This window comes from Fusarium solani (assembly GCF_023522795.1).
Source record: "Fusarium solani strain SB1 chromosome Unknown bctg00000006, whole genome shotgun sequence".
In the NCBI taxonomy this organism is placed as follows: Eukaryota; Fungi; Ascomycota; class Sordariomycetes; order Hypocreales; family Nectriaceae; genus Fusarium; species Fusarium solani.
This window is the reverse complement of record NW_027072151.1, coordinates 617,291-637,299: the sequence shown is the minus strand read 5'-3', so window position 1 is coordinate 637,299 and position 20,009 is coordinate 617,291. Positions and strand designations below refer to the sequence as shown.

The 20,009-nt window shown below is 49.9% G+C and overlaps 5 protein-coding genes across 5 annotated transcripts; 3 read left to right on the top strand and 2 right to left on the bottom strand.

The window, feature by feature from the left end:
• Nucleotides 1-192: 192 nt before the first annotated feature.
• Nucleotides 193-4,377, top strand: MRS44_009915 (uncharacterized protein; the record flags this gene model as incomplete). The annotated part of the gene is made up of 7 exons (XM_065620349.1): nucleotides 193-367; nucleotides 469-740; nucleotides 787-908; nucleotides 983-1,373; nucleotides 1,422-2,952; nucleotides 3,008-3,552; nucleotides 3,607-4,377. 7 exons carry the CDS (start codon nucleotides 193-195, stop codon nucleotides 4,375-4,377), a joined length of 3,807 nt encoding a protein of 1,268 aa, XP_065476122.1.
• Nucleotides 4,378-4,816: 439 nt separating this feature from the next.
• Nucleotides 4,817-6,773, top strand: MRS44_009914 (uncharacterized protein; the record flags this gene model as incomplete). Its single annotated transcript, XM_065620348.1, has 2 exons — nucleotides 4,817-5,231; nucleotides 5,284-6,773. The coding sequence occupies 2 exons, from the start codon at nucleotides 4,817-4,819 to the stop codon at nucleotides 6,771-6,773; spliced, it is 1,905 nt and encodes a 634-aa protein (XP_065476121.1).
• Nucleotides 6,774-6,840: 67 nt separating this feature from the next.
• Nucleotides 6,841-10,124, bottom strand: MRS44_009913 (uncharacterized protein; the record flags this gene model as incomplete). Its single annotated transcript, XM_046276564.2, has 7 exons — nucleotides 6,841-7,819; nucleotides 7,873-8,151; nucleotides 8,202-8,313; nucleotides 8,363-8,995; nucleotides 9,047-9,538; nucleotides 9,593-9,794; nucleotides 9,849-10,124. 7 exons carry the CDS (start codon nucleotides 10,122-10,124, stop codon nucleotides 6,841-6,843), a joined length of 2,973 nt encoding a protein of 990 aa, XP_046131654.1.
• Nucleotides 10,125-10,702: 578 nt separating this feature from the next.
• MRS44_009912 (uncharacterized protein) lies at nucleotides 10,703-14,287 on the top strand (the record flags this gene model as incomplete). The annotated part of the gene is made up of 10 exons (XM_065620347.1): nucleotides 10,703-10,896; nucleotides 10,946-11,309; nucleotides 11,368-11,996; nucleotides 12,049-12,153; nucleotides 12,204-12,521; nucleotides 12,566-12,750; nucleotides 12,800-13,700; nucleotides 13,749-13,934; nucleotides 13,986-14,136; nucleotides 14,186-14,287. 10 exons carry the CDS (start codon nucleotides 10,703-10,705, stop codon nucleotides 14,285-14,287), a joined length of 3,135 nt encoding a protein of 1,044 aa, XP_065476120.1.
• Nucleotides 14,288-15,351: 1,064 nt separating this feature from the next.
• MRS44_009911 (uncharacterized protein) lies at nucleotides 15,352-19,205 on the bottom strand (the record flags this gene model as incomplete). Its single annotated transcript, XM_065620346.1, has 10 exons — nucleotides 15,352-17,089; nucleotides 17,826-18,245; nucleotides 18,299-18,436; nucleotides 18,488-18,525; nucleotides 18,575-18,597; nucleotides 18,651-18,740; nucleotides 18,829-18,870; nucleotides 18,918-19,008; nucleotides 19,088-19,129; nucleotides 19,176-19,205. The coding sequence occupies 10 exons, from the start codon at nucleotides 19,203-19,205 to the stop codon at nucleotides 15,352-15,354; spliced, it is 2,652 nt and encodes an 883-aa protein (XP_065476119.1).
• Between the last annotated feature and the right edge of the window lie 804 nt (nucleotides 19,206-20,009).

Genomic DNA, 20,009 nt, shown 5'->3' with positions numbered 1-20,009 from the left:
GCCATCCATACGCACCAGATTATCCGTACTTCACCGTTGTCATCCACGATTCTTAGCCAATCTCGTCCCGCTTAATAAAGAAACCGTCATGAATGGCCAGCCCGTTTAATGCTCCCTACGCGGCAGGCTACATAAAAGGGACGTCAAACACTTCATGCTCTGCAATACATCAAGGCCAAATCTTGAGCCAACATGTCGCCACAACTCTACTGGCGAAAGTTCACCCGTGACGGGACGGCCGACCAGAATACCTTGGCCGATGACAAGTTTCTTACTGAAAACTTTACCGATTTCTTTGGAACATGGCTACAGGAAGGAGAAAACTCCAAGGTCGTTACCTGCCATGACCTGGTGATGAAGTTTTGGGGTAAATAATTTCGTTGCTTCGCTCTTTCTCTCTGTCTTTTCTTCTTCTTTTTCTTCTTGATCAGATTGAAATGTCCAAGACCCTCGGCTCACCATAAGCAGATGTACAGAATGAAGACGGGGATCCCGCGTACGAAGTCAACACCTTTGCAGTGGCGGATGCTGGCTGGTTCAGCCGAAAGAAGCATCCAGACTGGAAATGGCTCAGGCCCTTCATACGATTCTTGACAGTGGTAAAGCCCAGCGATAGTGACTACTTCGACGCCGGCCCTGATGAGTGGAGTCTCGCCATCGTCGGTGGGAGCCGCCCCAGAGACAAGTACAGCTTCTTGCAAGTGGCGTCATGGGACGGACGTGCTTTCAGATTTTACCAGGTAAGTTACCACTTCTATGCAAAGACCGCAGTTGACCTTAGTTTAGAGGGACACTTTTGAAGAAGATACCCCGGCGGAACATCAGGCCTGGAACTACTTTGGCCACTCTCAAGACGCATTCGGCGACTCCTCTTACCTTGGACCCTTCAACGGACACGTGAATGGAGCGTGCATTATGAAGGAACTTCATGCGTTGTGCCATCCATCCCCATGTCAAGCTAGAGTTACTGACAGATAGATAGGCCTTGGATTCATTGGCTGGGGGTGGAAACGGGCAGTTTCAAAGACGCCCTCTCCGCGGACGATATCAAAGAGTTTCAAGATCTCCGCTGGATTACACAGGAAGGTGGAGATGTTCTCTCTGCAATCAACACCAGCCCACGCGTCCTGGAAGAGGCCATTAAACAAGGAGTCAACCACTGGTTTGACACTCGCAAGTCACTTGACTACCTCTCAAGCGGTAAAGTCAAGACAAACCCTTCCAACATCCCGAGATGGGTTGCTCATCTGTTCCTCACAACGACCATTAACATTGGATGTGCGCTCTCCGACGGCCCAACGGGAAAGTACATACTTCCTTCAAACCACCTCTATGATAGCGAGCTGTTGAGTGCCGTGTCTACAAACCTGATGGTGAGCTGGCCCCCCATCTTCCTAATATCTGTGACTAATATTGGATAGCCGAAACTTTCACCAATATTGTTTGATGAAAGTGACTATAAGAAAGCTGTCAAGAACTTGCAATTATGCATTCTCATGCCTGCACGCGACGAGGATGTGGCTGATGTCGTCCTCCCTTGGCATGCTCTTGGGGGCGACAAAAGAGAGGACCCAGAGTTGAAGAATTTGCGTTTCATGAAGCTCCAAGAGAATAGCGAGGGACTCTCGCCATTCAATATCCTCCATCCATCGTACGAGGACGCCATTGGAGTCCAAGAGATGCAAAGCATCAAGAAGTTGCCCAACCCAGACCACACGGTCCCCGCATCCTTTATCGGCCTCTTTTCAGCTCAAACATTCAACGCCATCATGATGGTTGACTTCTGGAACCCTATCTACTCTTGGAAGCGTGGCATCCTGATGCAATACGTTCCTCTCGAGACGTCATTCGACGGAAAAGAGTACGACTTGGATGCTCGCTTCGTTGAAAAGGTCAGGAACTCTCCGAATGCCAAGCTCGAGGACACCCCCGAGTACGAGTTTCTTCGGCTTCTCGATACAAAACTTGAGACGCATCAGAAGACAATCGGTGCATACTTTGATGCTATTCAAGCTCGCATCAAGAATGAACCCGTGGCGGCATTGGAGGATTACTTGACGTTGGCCGAATCTCGACGACGTATCTATCGGCCCCTTCCCTTGGACGAGTTTGGCCCCACGATGCCCTTTGCCCTCAAGTATCCTGATGTCAATGTGCCCATGTACTTGGAGATGAAACCGGATGCCACAATTCGGAAGATTCCATCACGCGGCCAGACATTCTTGACAAAGTGGACAAGCACCTTGTCTGGGCTTGATCCTCAGATACTGCCATCCGCAGAGTCTGAACCCACCCAAGCTCCTGTCGCCATCGATGCCTTGCCCAGACCCTCTCGGCTTGCTGCGCCCTGCCAAGCAATTGCCTCCCAAGGAGGATCGGGCCCTGCCTCTGTGGCCAAGGGTTGTCCATTCATGTCTGCCAAATCAACCGCCAAAACCACCAGCGGTAGGACCTCTACAAAGCTTGAGCTCGTTACCCTTACACCAAAGAGAAGCCCAACTTGGACCGATGATATTCTACCTCTCATCCAAACCCCGCACTGGGTCTCCGGTGACCCTGCGGCTACGGGCAAACTTTGGATTGAGAAGATGGTGGAATGGGGTCATTGGAACCTTGCGAGTTACGAGGATGTCAAGGAGAAAGCCGTCGGTATCTACCAACATCTTCGGACCAAGTCCATGCCAATCACGCGGGATCCTCAAAACTACTGGCCTGAGGATGCTCTGGAAACATTTCGAACATGGGCAAACGCAGGATTCCCACGAGATTCATCCGACTCTCCATCCCCCGACATTCTCATCCCGAAGCCGATAGACGCACCAGAGTCTTTCAAGATTAGGAGGGACATCATGAGTCTCAGCAGGGAAGAGCTTGCAGTTTACCAATCCAAGTTGGACGATATTCTTCAGGTTGATGCCCTCGGGTCCAAGTGGCAGGAGCTTGGACAGCTGCGTAAGTTACCCACCTGGAATAGGTCTCTTGTTCTTGTTACTAACATTGGATATAGATGCGTACTGGTGCCTGCACTACCAGGAGGCAACCTTCCTCTGGCACCGGGCCTATCTACTCTACGTGGAGAAGCTCATCGGCTTTCCAATTCCTTACTGGAATGGATACACCTCCGAAGCTGCTGATCCCAAGTCAGAGTGGGCAGGCATTCCTCCCATGTTCCTCGAAGACAAGTACATCCATCCAGCAGATGGAAGTGAACGACCGAACCCGCTCAAGTTTGCGCTGTCTTTGAATGGCCGTTCGAAATCCGGTGAAAGCGAGTTCGTGACTCGCTCTACCACGCTCACAGAAGGTCCATCATCTCCGGACTGGGACCGGAAGATTGGACTGTTCAAGCTGTATCATGAGCAGATAGCGCAGGCTTTAAAGCAGTCGACTTATACCACCTCCGAAACGGCCGAGCACTTTGGAGTGCCTTGGGCAAACATTACAACTTTCTCGGAGGATCAAAAGGATTGCCTTTACCCGTACCGCTTTGACTTTGACGGCTTGTTTGAGCAAGTTCACGACAATTTCCACGGATGGGTTGGTCCAGACATGGTATGATATTCTCTGCAAGCTGCCTTGGGGATGGAGTCACTGATATAGAGTTAGGCTGATAATACCTACACTGCATTCGACCCCATCTTCTTGTCTTACCACGCCAACATGGACCGTCTTGCGGGCATCTTTATTGACGCTCACCCCGAGAGCCAGTTTACCTCCGGATTCCCGCTTCAGCCTTTCATCAACAACGGCACTGACGTCAGCTACGATGATCCTCGTCGGTGGCGCTACACGACGATTGGCGACATGGCCAAAGACACGCGCAGCTTGGGATACATGTACGCTGCCCCTGAACGCCCGGATGTCTTTACGCCCGCAGCTGCAGCGGAACGAGGCATTGCATCGCCACGTGCCAGCGGTGGCAGGGCTATCAGTCTACCAGCTGGTATTCCCGACCAAGCCGAGGCGAAACATACCAACGGGGCCATCAAGGCTGCAACAACAGGCACACTGGAGAAGGAACCGTTTGTGGTCTTTACTGGAGTCGGCTGTACGACTTCCAGCTACCGCATCGATGTATTCACAGCTAGTGCACAATCCTTGGTGCCAGATGTCACAACCAATCCAAATTTCATCGGACAGGTCACACGGATTGGCATGGGCCGAGGGAGACAAGGCGACGGGCCGCCTAACTCGGGCCGATGCCGGAAACCGGCTGCAACGAGGGTTCTTCCCGCGGGGAAGGTCAAAGAGCAACTTTTGCAAGAACCCAGCGTCAAGATTGTGGTGACCAATCTGGAGACTGGAGGAGAGGTGGCCGAGGGGGAGTATGCTAAGATGCCTGGCTTTACTCCAAAGGTTGTTTGGCTCGGAAAGTAAGAAGCCAGAAAGTTGATACCAAACTAGGTTATGGTGTTTTTTGATTAGGTTTTAATGCTGACACGGGCCAATAACCGTGTTTTTTGTTATTGTGGGTGATGGCTCTTTTCAAAAGCAGCGTCAAGAAGTTTACAAAAAAAAAGATTTTTCCCTGAGTAACATATAGAACGAAGAAAGCTAAGGAGTGTAAACGGACAACTTGGCTCATCGATACTTATGTCATCTCGGGCTAATTTTGTCATTGAACACGGCTTGACCTTCTTGTTTTATTCCCTCTTCAGTTGTGTCTCGGCTGCATTATTTCTCTTGATTTCTCCACCACACCTTGCTTTCTTCACTGCATTTTTAACCCCCCCAGAGGGGATAGTCCAAGCTGCTGCAAGGCTCCACCACCCCTCTTCAGGTGGCTACGCACTTCTCCTTCACCCATCAAAAAAACATGGCCCAAGTATCCTTGCCAAGTCGAAAGAGAGCACGCATAGCCGAAAATGAAAGTCGATGTGCCGCATGCACAGGTCTCTTCTCCAGTCGAGGCCTGCAAGAGCTCCAGTCTGAGGACGGCTACGCTCACCGCACACGCCAAGAGGCCGAAGCTTCAGCCAAAGAGGGCTGCGCGTTATGCGACTTTCTTGTCCAAGTTGGCAAAACTAAGTTTGGCAAGGACAAGTTTGAGAAATACAAGTGGTCCGCGGGTGATCGTCTTGTATTCGAAGACCAGTCTGGGTCGGAAAATCAGGCTCCCACACTCACGAGACTACGAGGGAGAATCAAGGGATCAGACGAAGTTTTGACCATTTATCCGTTCACCAAGAGAGGCAAGACACTCATTCATGACTTCCATCATACAGTTTTATGTCTAATTCGAGTCAGATGATCCTCTCGCAGCGCTCATCCCGCGACGACCAGTACAACGAGATGTTCAGAGCGCTGCTGTCTTTGCCGCCGCCCGGAAGCTCATCCATGCCTGTCTCAGGCCGGACACACCCAGCGAGGGTCATCAGCTATGCCGCTACTCTAGAGACACTATCCTCCCCACTCGAGTCTTGTATGTTGGGAATTCCCGTAATCCCGACTCTCCTGTGCGGCTGCAGGTCAACGAGGTTGAGACCCCTGGTGAATATTTGGCCCTGAGCTACTGCTGGGGGAAGCCAAGTCCGGAACCAGCATTCCAACCGCTCTTGTTACGGAGAAATAGCTTGTATGATCTGACATCCCAGATCCTGCCAAGGAGTTTACAACAGTCTATCCGCGATGCTATCTGTGTCACTCGGAAGCTTGGCTACAAATACCTCTGGGTCGATGCTTTGTGCATTATTCAAGATGACAAGAAGGACAAAGATCAGGAGATTTCCAGGATGGCTACCATCTACAAGAATGCCGTTATCACGTTGGCAGCCGGCACCGCGGAAAGCGCATCTGAAGGCTTTTTAGGCAACCCGGCGTCAAAACCCGAGGCCTATCTGCCTGAGTACAAGTTCGCGATTCCCATGGAGCAGGAAGGCCAGATGGGCAATGTATACCTCTCAGCCGGGCCCTATGCACCTGATCACCCACTGGACAAACGTGGTTGGACCCTCCAAGAATTCATGCTATCTTCTCGCATGCTCATCTTCTCCGACTACCAGCTCCTCTGGCAGTGCAAGGAAGTCGAGCTACGGAGTGTGACGGGTGACAACCGTGGGTTGGAGTATCAACAACCTCTGGAATCTCTGCCTTGGACGATTTTCGATGAACAAGAGGAGGGACGGTTTGGAACATCCGACAGTGAGAAGCTGTACATGTGGAAGACCATCATCCGCCAGTACACAGAAAGGAACTTGTCAGACCCAAATGATCGATTACGGGCTGTGTCAGGGGTAACCACGGAGTTGGAAAAGCTCTGGCGAGACTCCAACATCTGGGGTTTATGGCGAGAGTGGTTCATTCCCTTGTTGGCCTGGTACAAAGAAAAGGCTGACAGAGTCGATGAAAGAAATCTCAGCCTGGCTCCAAGCTGGTCTTGGGCCTCTGTCGGCGGCGTAGTTCGTTACCAAGATCCTATAGACGTTACTATAGACGTTGAAGATGCCGAGATAAAGACACTGACAGCGGCAAGCGTGGTACTATCCTGCAGGATTCTCAACGCTGACGATGCCGACGCGTCCGTTTCGGAGCGGCCGGATCTTGCCCACAAGGCCTGGAGTGAGGAAGTGGGAGATAATGACCTTCTGTATCTTTTTCTAGGTACCACGAAAGGTGACGACCATGGAGGTGAAGGACTGGGAATAGGACTGCTGGTGATCCAAGTCCCCAGCGGCCATTACCGACGAATTGGACTGGCGGTATTTCCCGACATGTCAATCTGGAAGAGTAAAAAGGTCAAACGGCGAACTGTTGAGTTTGAGCCAAAGCAATAATGCGAGATGGTTTTTCTTCTCTCCTTCCAAGAACCCATTTTCCTTTTTTTCATACACATAATGCCCTTTACTTGTCCTTCTTGTGAATCTTCTCATGCCTCCGACAATCATTCATCCTAGCAAAAGCCTTGTCACAAAACGAACACTGGTATGGCCTATCACCATAGTGGCTCCTCTCATGCCCGCTGAGATTGATCTTCCTCGTAAAATTCTTGCCGCAGATATGACACGTGAACCGCGCAGGTCCCGTCACCTGGCGACGACTCAGCGCCTCAAAGACGGTCGGCGCCTCACTCAAGTCAGGGTGGTAGATGCGAACGTGACGATCCTTGTCCTTGTTTGTCGAGAACCCGATGGGTGCCGAGTTGCAGCTCACGGGACAGGGGAATGGTCTGTCGTGCCTGTTCTCGTGACTTTTACGGGCTGCCTCGGTGTCGTAGCCAATGTAGAAGTAGCGGCAGAGAGTGCGACGACACTTGAAGAGGTTTGAGCCGTAAAAGTCTTTGATACATCTTTCACCGAGGACTTGGTCGTCAGGCTTGAGTTCCTCCAGTGCGGCTCTGTTTTCGAGAAGAGAGGTGTTGATCTGGGGGATGCCAACTTTGTTCCTTTCATCATCTTTGCTTTGTTGATGGGTGTGAATGTGACTCCACAAGGTACTGAGGTTGTCGTAAAAATTGATTTCAAGGTCCTTGAACTTATTAAGGTCGCTTGTCTCATGGCTTGTGTCATTGCCCGCCTTGATCTCTTCGCTGTGTGTGTCGATGAACAACTGAAGAGCTGCTTCAAAATCATGCTGTTCCTCTTCCCAGATAACATCGTCTCCAAACAACCCGCTGCATTCTCTGATGAAAGTGTCAATGTGGGATTGCCATTTAGAGCAGGCGTAGTCTTGGAAGGAGAACCAGCCGGTTTTGGCCTGTTCTCGTCGCTGGGTTGATGGGTAGTTCTTGGCGAAGCAAGGAAGCGACAGGTACCGAAGGCAGAGGCTGGTTAGTTGGCATTGGACCTTCTTATCGTCGATGTGCCTGTTGCTGACAATATACCTGTTGGTTCCTAAGTAAGCGGAGAACTACAAATGCATAAACACAACACTTACTCTCGTGCTGACGTGTGAATCAAGCGGATATGATCCCCGTCAAGGACATGCACTAGAGAACCCAGGTACTTGCGTACATCGTCCGTCAACATCCGATTGTCAAAGTCGACCTTTGCCTCTTGAGCATCAAACGACAGAATGGCCTGCATCTCATGCCACTTTAGTGGTCGCTTTGCACAGACAAGCCATCCTAGAAGCAACTTTGACTTTTCCCACACGCGATTACCTCCCGGCCGTCTCTTGATCGTCTCTTCAACCTTTCCGAGGAGCATCTCGTACCTGTAGATGTTAGCCTTACCTCAGTATATTTGGGGACATTATCAACGCACATTTTACCCAGCTCTTCCGGTAGGACTTCTTCCCTAATTTCTCTCAGCAGATCGCCTTTCGTGATATGCTGAGAAAGACTCGCAATGGCGAGGTGCGCATAAAGAAATGAGTCTAAAGAAGTCAGTTAGGGATAGTCCTTGGGTCTCGCTTGTGAACATACCTTCGCTCCGGCGACAGATCAAGCTTTCAATTGACGCCTTGTCGTCTCTCGACAGATTCAAGCCCGCGTTGCTGTCAGATCTCGAAAACCCCTCTAGCTTCTTGCTGACAAAGTTCTTGATATCTCCAGCATTGTCAGTGGGTTTCAGTGGAATGATTCCATCGCTATCTGTCATGTATTTCCTGATCTCTGTAATGTCTCGGCTCATCAACATGAGCCTCAACTGTCCGTGCTCCTGGTTCGCATTGTCACACATCTCAACGAGCTTGGTGAAGAACTCGGCAGTCTGTCGAACCTCGGCAGGCTCACACTCATCTAGGCCGTCTATGATGATGTACTGCCGAGGGTTGTATTGCACAATGGTTTCGATGAGCGACTTGGCTGTGTCGGCGTCAGAAAGAGAGGTGCATCCTCCCTGAGCCATCTTCTCGTGGCAGAGAGGAACGATGTAGTCATCCTGATTGACCATCTGGAAAAGAATCCCCTTGAGGATTTCCAGATAAGTCTTGTGCTCTGGATCTTCCTCCTGACAGTAAAAGTAGTACGTCTTGCTGTTTGGCGGAACCAATGGTGGCTGTTTCTCCCTGCGAGCCTCCAACTCGTCGATAACAAGTGAGGTTAGGATCGTTTTGCCTGTGCTTAGGTCAGAAACGGGTTTCTCAAAGATAGCAAGTTAGTACTTACCAAAGCCCCTGTTACCATGTAGCCAAATGGCTGACTGCGAAAGGCTCCCATCCTTTCCACCATCCTCGCTGAGCCATTCTGAAACCTCTTTTTTGGTCCTAAACAGCCAGCGACCGGTACCATTGCAGATTCTCATCTCACGGAAGTCCTTTTGCAACTTCTCAATCTTGGTCGAAGATGCTATCCATGTAATGGCATTGTTCTTCATCTCCCTCTTCCTCTTCTCCTCCTTCTCTTCGAAATCATCCCGGAGTTTGTTCAAGGCGACGTGGTAATAAGACATGTCTCTCCGGACTTGGTCAGGATTCACTCCCGGGTTTACATCAAGCCCTGAGTCTATCCGCTCGTGTTCACCCGTGAGATAGCTATCGGGGTCCCGAAACGGTTTACCATGCTCTTGGATTTTTGAGGCGTGCAAACTCAAAGATTCGGCGATGTAATTGAAGGTAGTCCTGAGGTCTTTCCAGATGGGCTTGTGTAGCTTCTGCCAGACTATAGAGGATGCAATTAGAGGCAAGACCTAGGCCATGATTTATACGTACTCACGTTTTGTGCGAAAGGTGAAGAAGAGCTTGTAAGCCAAGGAATGAAAGTGCTGCACATCCTTATAGATGTTGACCAAGTACTCCTGCGCTGCCGGAACCTCGCGAAAGAAGCTTGTGTATTCGGATACTTTGATGAGACTGACACCAAGGAGCTCATAGGTTTCGAGGATATTGTCGAATGCTTTTTCCGTAGGATTCGTGCGCTGATAGGGATCTAATTAGGTATGAAAAGAAGCACCGCAGATTATCACACACACCTTGAGAAGATATCGAACTGACCCCCAGACATATGCCATCACTTGCTTGGCTTCTGGAAAGTCGAGGTCAATAAGCGTGTCCCCAAAGTCGGTCATGTTGTCCATGAACAGTTGCAATCTATTCATGCTCATCATTTCCTTGGTTGCATCCCGTTGGGATTGGATGAAGAGAAGCTCCTCCGACATGTCATCGAGTTTGGTCGCGGCAAATTGGTCTTGGTCCGACCCCGTAAGTAGGTTCTTGAACCTTTCGGCCTCTTCATTGAGTTCGTCCATCTTAACGATCTAGGCCTGGTATCCTAAGAATGTCTTTGCAGATTGAAGCAAAGCCAGGTTGAAACCATGAAATGACGAAAACAGGAGCAAAATATTGGGCTGACCAGAAAACGGCGCTGCCGCCCGGTTACTGAGAGCCGCATGAAGGCGCAGCTGAAATTACAGCCCGGGACGCCTTGCCAAGTGAAAAGACAGGGCTGCAGAAGCGACAGAGGCTTTTCTGCCTCGGCGCAACCACAAAGTGTTGCACAGTGGCGGAGCCTGATGTCCAAATTGGCGAACCATAGGCCAAGATCGTCCGTCCGCGAACCATTTGTACAACCAAACTGGTTGCCTCGCCGTATCAGCTCGTCTCACACGCGCATACATGCAGAATTTCATTTGCTGTTGGCTGTGCGCCACAAGAATTGCGGTGTGCTGTTGGCGGCCTCACTACAGCCTGATTGTAAATGGATTTTGGGGGGGTTGCGAAACACCCATCATCTGATTATCGCATCTGATGACTGACTTCTCTCCCTTTTCCATTGATGAGTGAGAATAGCACAGTTTGAGTTGACAAGACTCGACAACGAGCAATCATGGCAAACCTCAAACGCCTGCTCAATCCGGTTGACGGAGACGATGATCTTCCAATCGACCCAACTTTCAATGTCCCCTTCATGGACAGATCCAACTTCTACAGCAACAATGCAACGAGTGTTGGATCCGAGTACAATGGGGACATGCCTCGAGTCAGCCAGAATCTCGGGCCCGGGTTCATGAACCCAGCGAGGTAAAAAAAAGGATGCATTATACGCATTTCCTTTGCTAACCAAACGAAGTGAGGTTCCTATCATTCCAGAAGGCCCACCTACGGATATCTTTAGCCAGATCAATGTCGGCGCAATTGACCTGGATCAAGATTTGCCTAATATGGGAGGGTTTGACTACGACTTTGACGTCTCCTTCTTGGACGGAACACCCAATAGCTTCCTGTCATCGCCGCCAAACATCGTCGATAGCACCGCTTCATCACTTTCTCCACCAGACACACAGTTTGGGGGCTCCCTGAGCTCGTCAGTAGTGGGCATCTTCAGTCAGTCGAGCGCTGCCTCGCCTCGGACAGATGCGTCCCCTCGGACAGATGCCTCACAGACCGACGCTTCACAGACTGAGGATGGCGATGCCAAGATCTGTTATGGCATGGTGAGTTGGTCTGAAAATTTTCTCGTGATAATCTTAATATTGAATTGGTTGTGGTTAGCTGTACAATGTCGAAGTCAAGATGGGTGGCAGCATGTCCACGGTAGACGAGAGACTGAAGGCATGTCGCGATCGATACCAGCGTTTCACTCTGAAAGAGCAGAAGGACCATCGAGAGCATGCCTTTCTTTGCTTCTCTGATGATCTTGCTTTTGGCCACCTCCGCTCTGGTATCGGAAAAGTTCTGCTGTCTCTCATGTTACAACCGAATGTCGAGTTCGAGCCAATAGGCGAAACGGTCAAGCTCCGGGAGGTCATCGAGAGAGCTGGCAAGCCTGGCGACGCAATCGTCAAAGTAAACATTGATGTTTACGGGCCGCGAAACTCAGCCAAGAGAGTCGGTCAAGAGCTCTCGAAAGCTAAGCTGTGGCTGCAACGGTCAGACACCAGTCACATCATGAACCCAGGCATCGAGTACCATAACCCCCACTTCTTGCGCATCACAATCAGAGGCAACGAGGCCGAGATCGTGCAGCCTTCGCAGCCGATTGTGAATAATGCCGCTGCGAGGAAGCAGACAAGAGAAGAGCAGCTGCGAAAAATGGTGGAGGAGGTGTATAAGACAGTGGGTAGCAATCGTGATGTGGACAGGGCCGAGGGCGGTAGTCGGGTGACTCGGGAGCTGCTTGAGTATTTTACCAGTGCCTATTATATCATACATAAGATGCTGACATTCTGGTAGCCACCAAAAAGAAGCTTTGGGCTTCATGCTGGAGAGAGAGTCTGGTCACATCGACGAAAAGTACCTATTGTGGAGGGAAATCCGTCACGCTGACGGAGCCGTGGAGTCAGTTCGGCGTCCTTAAGCTACTTTTCAAGACTAACTATCCTATCCAGGTACATGCACAGAATCACAAGGAAGAAGAAATCCCAGAGGCCAGACGAAAAGGGAGGTGGCATCCTGGCTGACGAGATGGGTATGGGAAAGTCGCTTTCCATCCTCGCCTTGGTCATGAGAACCTTGGATGACGGTCAAAAGTGGGCCGATGAGAAGAATGAAGAATACAAGGATAGAAAATCCGTCAAATTCTCCCGATCCACGCTCGTTGTGGTTTCAGCTGCCTGTAAGCCCACACTATCAGAGCCTAACCATGTAGTAGATACTAACGCCGAGGATGCAGTGCTGATAGATAACTGGATCAACGAGATTAGGAAGTAAGTGGACATTATCATTAGCAATCTGATGCTAACTTAGCCAGGCACCTTAAGGGGGGTCTTCGGGTCATCAAGTATCATGGCAATTCGCGGAAGGATCTGACGGACATCGATGATTCTGATATCGTCGTGACAACTTACCACACACTCTCTGCCGAGTACCAGGTAAACAAGGGACGAACCTCTCCTCTCCACCAGATTGGCTGGTATCGAGTAGTATTAGACGAAGGTGAGTTTCCTATACGGTTTGATGGCGGCGGTAAAGCTAAGACGAGCAGCTCACATCATTCGACGTCCAACAACCACTTTCTACCGCGCCTGCAACTCTCTGGAAGCAGGTTCGCGCTGGTGTCTCACTGGTACTCCTATCCAAAACAAGCTCGCCGACATTGGAACCCTTTTTAGCTTCATCAAAGCCGATTCCTTCAAACAACCCGGCGACTTTCGCAAGTACATCGAGGCTCCGTATGAGCAGACAGTTGAAGAGCCCGACAAGGTCAAGAACCACCTCGTTCTACTTCTACAAGCCCTTTGCCTGCGTCGCACCCGGGAAGTTTTGAATCTTCCCAGCACGAGGCAGACAGTCCGACGTCTTGACTTTAGCCCAGAGGAACGCGATCAGTATGAAAAGACGAAGAATATCCTAATTCGCACCATCAAGAACCGTGTTGGTGAGATTGAGAACAGTTCCAAGTTTGGCCTGTTCCAGATGAGATTACAGCTCCGTATTCTCTGCAACCACGGCACGTACCAGAAGGCCTTTTCGTGGCACCGCCGAAGTCTCCAAGACGAAAAAGAGGCGCTGATAGGATCTTTCGGGGGACATGGCGAGATGACCTGCGCTGGATGTCAACAGCCTGTGCCAATCTTGGGCTCAAACTGGGCAGAGGGAGGCAAGTTTGAGGACGAGTGTGCGCACATACTATGCTCCGAGTGCATAGATGAGTCGACCTGGGCAGGCTCTGGAGTTCCTCCGGGACGATGCCCAGTATGCGTGAGATGGAGTCAGCCCAGTCGCCATGCTGGCGGAACAGATCAGGATGTTGAAATGTCCGACGCTCCAGTCAAGAAGTCATCAGCCGAGGATGACCACAAACACTACTTCAACACCGATGGCGTCTCAACCAAGATGCAAGCCATCATCAGGGACGTAAGAACGGATCTCTGGAGAACAAAGAGGTAAGTTTCTACTTTGAACCGAATCCGATCAACTGCCTAACAGAACAGCATCATCTTTTCCTGCTGGACACGAACTCTTCATCTCTTGTCTAGGCATCTAGAAGCAGCCGATATCCCGTATCACCAGATTGATGGTGATTGCCCAATTCCCAAGCGACAGGAAAAGCTAGATGCGTTTGCAAGAGACGATGACATCCCGGTTCTCATCATGACGACGGGCACCGGAGCTTTTGGGTAAGACTGTAATACCCGATCCTCCAATAGTTGTACTGACCCTTTGTCCAGACTTAACCTGACCTGTGCAAATCGAATCTTCATCGCAGAGCTCCAATGGAACCCAAGTGTCGAGAACCAAGCAATTGCTCGAGCCATCCGACTCGGGCAGGAGAGTGAAGTTCGTGTCATGAGATATATCATCAATGACACGGTAGAAGTGGTATGTAGGCCTCGGAAAAAGAAAATTTACACATTCTAACTAGATACAGGAAATGATGGTGCAGCAGAGGTACAAGAAGAGCCTAGCTGCTCTTGGGTTCGAAGACTATGATGAGGACTGGATGGACCCTGAGATGCAGGCGCACGGGTAGATATATATTAAGCTGCAATATATTATCACTCCAGATGGTATTTTAAGTGAGTTTCAAACCTTCAGGTATCAATTGGTATTGAATCCTTCATCAAGGTCCTAGAACTGAGCCCCAACATGTAGAAGCGCCCCCCATATCTAGCAACATCGTCGCCTTAAGAAGGCGGACCAGGAAGCATCAAGTACTTGGAGGTGCCAACGGAGGCTGAGCATTAATGTTTAGACTCAAAATGGCCGTACTTTCTTGTCATTAACCTCCATGGCTTTGCAGCTGAGAGTCTATTGGCCTCTGCCTGAATCAGGCTATGTGTGGCGGGCAAAAGATGACGACTGCGGCTAGACTCATTTGGTCTGCGCACCTTCAATAGTATCAGATCTGTGAATTCTGTTATGTGAATAACAGCAAGGCGGTCTCTCAGGCTTCCCAGTCTAGATATGGGTGAAACAGGCATAAATAGGCATGGCTTCCCCCTGTTGATTCTCATCAACCTTGTAAGCATCTTTCTTCATTGTTCAGCGCACAACAATACCACTCCGGTGGCTCCTAACACTCGAAATGCCTTCTCGATCAACCCAAGAGTTGTTTGAGCATAGGGGATCAGCTGCTGCACTGTCCTTTATAATGTCCATCCTTGCCGGGGGCTCATTCGCTATCTCGCTGGTCATATACTTCCACCACAACTGTGAAGAGACAGACGAGCTCGCGGGTTGCATAATTGTAAGAACTGGAACGTCATTTTGGGAAAGGATAAGTGCTAAGTATCGGGTGAATGAGACTTTCCTTTGCCACTCTCTTGTTTATTTTACATTGGAGGGCATATGAGTTTGGTATTAGCTGGGAGAGACCGGCGATGGGATTACACAAGCAGCCAAGGCTGCGGAACGGGATAGGTGATCATAAGAAATATTTCATGGGTTCATCTTTTCAGGATGAAAAAAAAGAGAGCTCTGCAGTTCATTTGCGTATAAATAGCCACGGTTAAGCGCAGCGTTAAGACTAACGACAAGGGAGAGAATCCAGCCATTTATGAGTAGCTTACGTAGCTTAACAGTCATATGTAGTTCTCAATCATCCCATTCACCCTCTAATATGATTCTGATATCGTACCAGAGTCCCGAAACCCGTGTCAGCTTGCGCAGGCTACACCGACAATCTCCCTCACCAACGTCAGCCTGCCTCCACATTCCCGGTTTTAGATGGTAATTAACATCTCGGATAGCCTCCTCTGGGTTTGTCTCATCGGTGTTGACGATCCATGGCTCGAGGAACGTGTTCATGGTGCCGATGACTGTTTGCGGCAAAATGTCGAACCCAACAACAACGCAATGGTCACTTTTGACCTTGTACATGTATGTTCCATGGCCACTTCGAGCTTTAACTGATATAGCCAAGGCTCCCAATGCCTTTGACGCACCTGCTCTCCGGGAAGTCTGGAATAGTTCGGAAATTTGCTCAGGGCCAAACCGTGCAACCCAAGTCGGGCTTTCAGAACCTAAGTCTTGACAGAACTCTGCAGAAGCACCTTCTACCTCAGCCCAGAACTCCTTCAGACGGGGTTTTCCTTCAATGCACTTGTACTTAGTGAAGGAGAAGCCCACGCCAGGAAGTGACGGCCTGTTCGACGAGCCGAAGTGCGGACTCACGTAGAAGGACCTCGGCCCAGAGTCGAGAGAGACATTTAGTAGACTTTCCGGGTCCCCCAACAACTCAGGGCTCCAAAGCACGGTCTCATTCCCCCTCCTTTCGACCCAGATAACCTCATCGGAGAGTACGCGGCAAAACTGAGTGACTTCTTGATCCAGCTGCTGGATAATAATACCGCCCGTCACGTCATCAGATCCAGCGAGCATGGCAAGGTGGAGCGTCCCGGAAGGGTCAGTTGGAACCGGCATGATTGTCCACTGAACACTGATGCCTTTGTTGGTGATGGCCATGGCCGTATCCTGCAAGGATGTGATACTCGAGTTGCTCTGGCGCAGCCTTTCGTCGAACCCATGAAATTCGAGTGGGGAAAACCACGAAGGGTCCTCGGCGAGGAGACCTCGAAACTCCAAGTCAGGGCCCTGGTCCCTTTCCCGGGGTATTGTCCATAAGAAGAGGGACAAGTCCGTAGATTTCCTGAGAATTTCTTCCTGCAGTCTTTGAAATGCCTTCTTCTTGCCCTCGCCATATAAGAGGGGTATGTTCACATCAAATATCCCGAGAAGGCAGTATGCCATATCCTCAGGTCGTGTTGTCGTTCTCGCCGATGCCCATCGCATCCTCTGGTAGATCGATATACCCAAGAGATCCTGCCCAAGTAATGCTCGAGTAGAGATTCCAGTGGCAAGCTGAATAGCTTCGGCGGCCGCGTTCCTTGAACCAAGAAAGTCCCACTGCTGGCTATAAAAGTGGACAGCCCGAGGAGCAATCAGCTCTTGTAATGTCCAGCCACGAGTGAACCATTGTGAGGCAGTTATCTTGTGCAGATCCTGGCGGGAGGTGGTGGGAGCGCGAGTGCTTGTAGACACGTCGCTGAGGAAGGCGTAGCAAATCTCGGCGTCTTGATACCACTTGAACATGGAATTGATGGCCTCGGAAAGTTCTGCACTGCTGGATTTATCGATACAGCATGTATCAATCCATATGTACTCGAACCCATGTCTGGATGCAAGGTCGCAGCTTTTCTGAAGTTTTTCATAACCCTTCATTTGTTGGGAACGCCCATTCTCAAGGTCGCGGAGGGTAACCTCTTCATCTTCCCATCTGTGCGAGAGGATGGCGTATGGCGGAGGAGCGCCAATGAACTCGATGACGGTTATCCTAGTTGTGTGAAGGAGCCTCATATCTTTGAGTAAGATTGTGGAAAAGGAATGAAGAGATTGATCTGAGAATGATGTTGCTGACATGACCATAAGTCACGCGAGGATCTGACCTATCAGGCTGCAATATATCAGCTGCCTGGATATAAGTATTTCTTATACTTTAATAATAATGCATATTAACATATATGTTGCATGGTCTTTAAAAGCCCAATAAATTGTCATTACCTTAATAAGAGATGATACGGCGAGTAGGGGTAATAAAGTTTAAATTAAATATTTACAAGCACTTCGTAATAAGCGTTCCAGCCTCACATTGCTCTTAACCTCAAAAGCCCCGGCAAGGATTTGGAATTCATTATTGTCACCAATCGCGACAGCAAAAGTGAACATTAGCCACGACAGCAAAATGCACATTGCAGGATTTAGGAATACATCTCGAGCTCGCCAGGGGCTATCTCAGGCTTGGTTATTCGAGATATCTTCCTTGCTAAGCTAGCAAGACTTGTTTGATACCGATGCGCACATTTCCGTACCTTAATAGGATAAAACCATGTTCCGGGACCTTGGGCGAATAGCTAAGCCTTGTCTCTCCTATAGACTAGGTACTACAGTATCGCTTTGAATGGTAAGAGACAACTATTCTTCCGAAAGTTGCTCTACTCGGGCTTTCTCCCATACACAACAACACTACCACGTAGTTAGATAAGGGCAAAGCACAGCATTCGTAAACTTACACAGGGAGATAGGCGTGAATACGAAGATCCCGAAGCTGTTTCCGCACCTCGGCGCAAAAGACGATCGTCTCCTCCTTGCTCCACTTCAACGCCCTCGTGAAGAGCGCCAACGTCAAACCCTCGAGGCCGCCGTCCAAGTTGGCAAATGTCCACGCGCCCAATTCCTTGTAGTGGGGGTCCCTGGGCCAGGCGCTCAGTGGCCACTTGTAATGGCGCTCCACGATGTCGACAAAACCGGCCTTTTGCATCATGTTCTTGTACTTGAGAGGGACATCAATAGGGCGACCAAGAAGGCTGCTTGTCTCGCAGAAGTAGTTGCCAAGTCTGCATAGTTCTGAGTCGGGGGGGAGCGTGCCGTCGTCGCTTGTGTAGGGGAGGACGATGTCCTGCATCTCAAACCAACCGCCCGGTTCGAGGGCGCTTTTGGCCCAATTAATAACTTGAGCATCATGGCTATTTCCCGGGGCGCTCACTTATATGCTTTCTGGATATAGGAGTCATAGTCCCGGAAGCTGCCGGCCATAACACGACTGAAGACAAAGTCGAATGGTTTGGTCCAGGTCCATTCCTTCTCGAGGTCATCAATTTCGAAGGAGCAGTTGACGGGGACCCTTTAGCAGCCTTATTAGTGTACAGGCTTTTACTGCGAAGATATAACTTACAGACTCGGCTGCGTCGGGCTGAGATCCACGCCAATCACCTGTTCCAAAAATCAGCCAGACATCTACAAGTGAAGCAACGGTTTGAACCTCTGATCCGGGAAAGGCGTCAGCTGTTATGGAAGTTAGCGATAGGCTAGCTATCAGACTTTCAATGGTGACAGACCATATTCAATGGCCCAACACCCAGTCCCAGTACCCAAATCAAGAACTCGCTTGGCGCCCTTCTCCCCAAAAGGACAGAGGGCGAGAGACCCTTGGAGCGTCAATAGCCAGACATTATGCTGGATTTCTGATAAGCCCCATCAGCCACGATCATTGCTGGATCAAGTGTTTTGCTATACCCAGGCGCTCATTTTCGCTCTTGTCGTTGGGGTATGCGTATTCTACAAGATCAGTCAAAGGCCAGCCACGCCTAGCACATGGGTCTTACTCCCAGCGCTCATGGAATGGTAGGTTCGCCCATTCTCAAGCTGATGCTGCAGAATACTCGATCTTAAAGATACAAGAGAATCTGTCAGAGGCTTTGTCCAAGTTAGACCGCTTCTTCGTTAAAGATGATGGTGACATCACTTTGTTTCAGACGAGCGTAGGGAAACTCACCACTGAGACAACAGAATCGCCGTCCTCAAAATCATCGGCATGCTATTGCAGTCAGTACAACCAGACAATTAAGTCTACTTTGACTCACGATGATATTCTCGGGTTCCAGACGCTCCATGTTGGGTGTACCAGAATGACTTAAGTCGACTTCGCAGTTTCAAACACACTTGAGAAAGTCCTCGTTTTTATGACAAGCACGATTGTTTATTCGCGCATTCGCAAGACTCTCCTCTCTTGCTACCTTCCGCATGCTCAGCGGGGATGGACCCCTGATGGGAGGCATTCTGGTCGAATAGCAGTGATAGGCTGGGCTGCTGGTCCCTGTATTCAAAACCAACATACATATGCATGCGGACTCAAGAAAACATCACAACGTATGATGACGGTGAACTTAGCTCATGGTTAAACGGTAAAAGGAGAGAAAAATTAAAAGTATTGTAAAGGTTTCAGGTCAAATTGAAAAAGAAGGTTGGTGCCAGAAGATCGTCAAGGCGTGTTTGCCCCTTTAGCCAGACGAAAGGGCAACTTCAGATCCCACCGACCTCAATGGTTGGGGTCAGGGATGCCATCTTAGCCCACCCTACACTCTCCCTGGCGCAATTCATCCAAATCATTTTGAGTTTTTTCACCTTTACTATGGATGCCAGCGCACCAACTAAAAACCAGCCGGTGCCCTTGTTCGTGCTGTTATGCTTTTGGTGACTCCTTATGCTTAGTCATCGTCCTCAGGTGACGCGCCGCGTCTCACGAACAGAAGGAAGACTCAATCCCCTCCCTGCACATCTCACTCATCGACTTTTGAGCTTCAAGGGTCAGCCTCTTCCATCAAAAGTCGCATACTCTTACGAATCAGTGTATCAACTGGCATAGGTACGTATGTCTATCAAGCATCAATCTGCACCAGGGGTTCCGTCACGGTCAT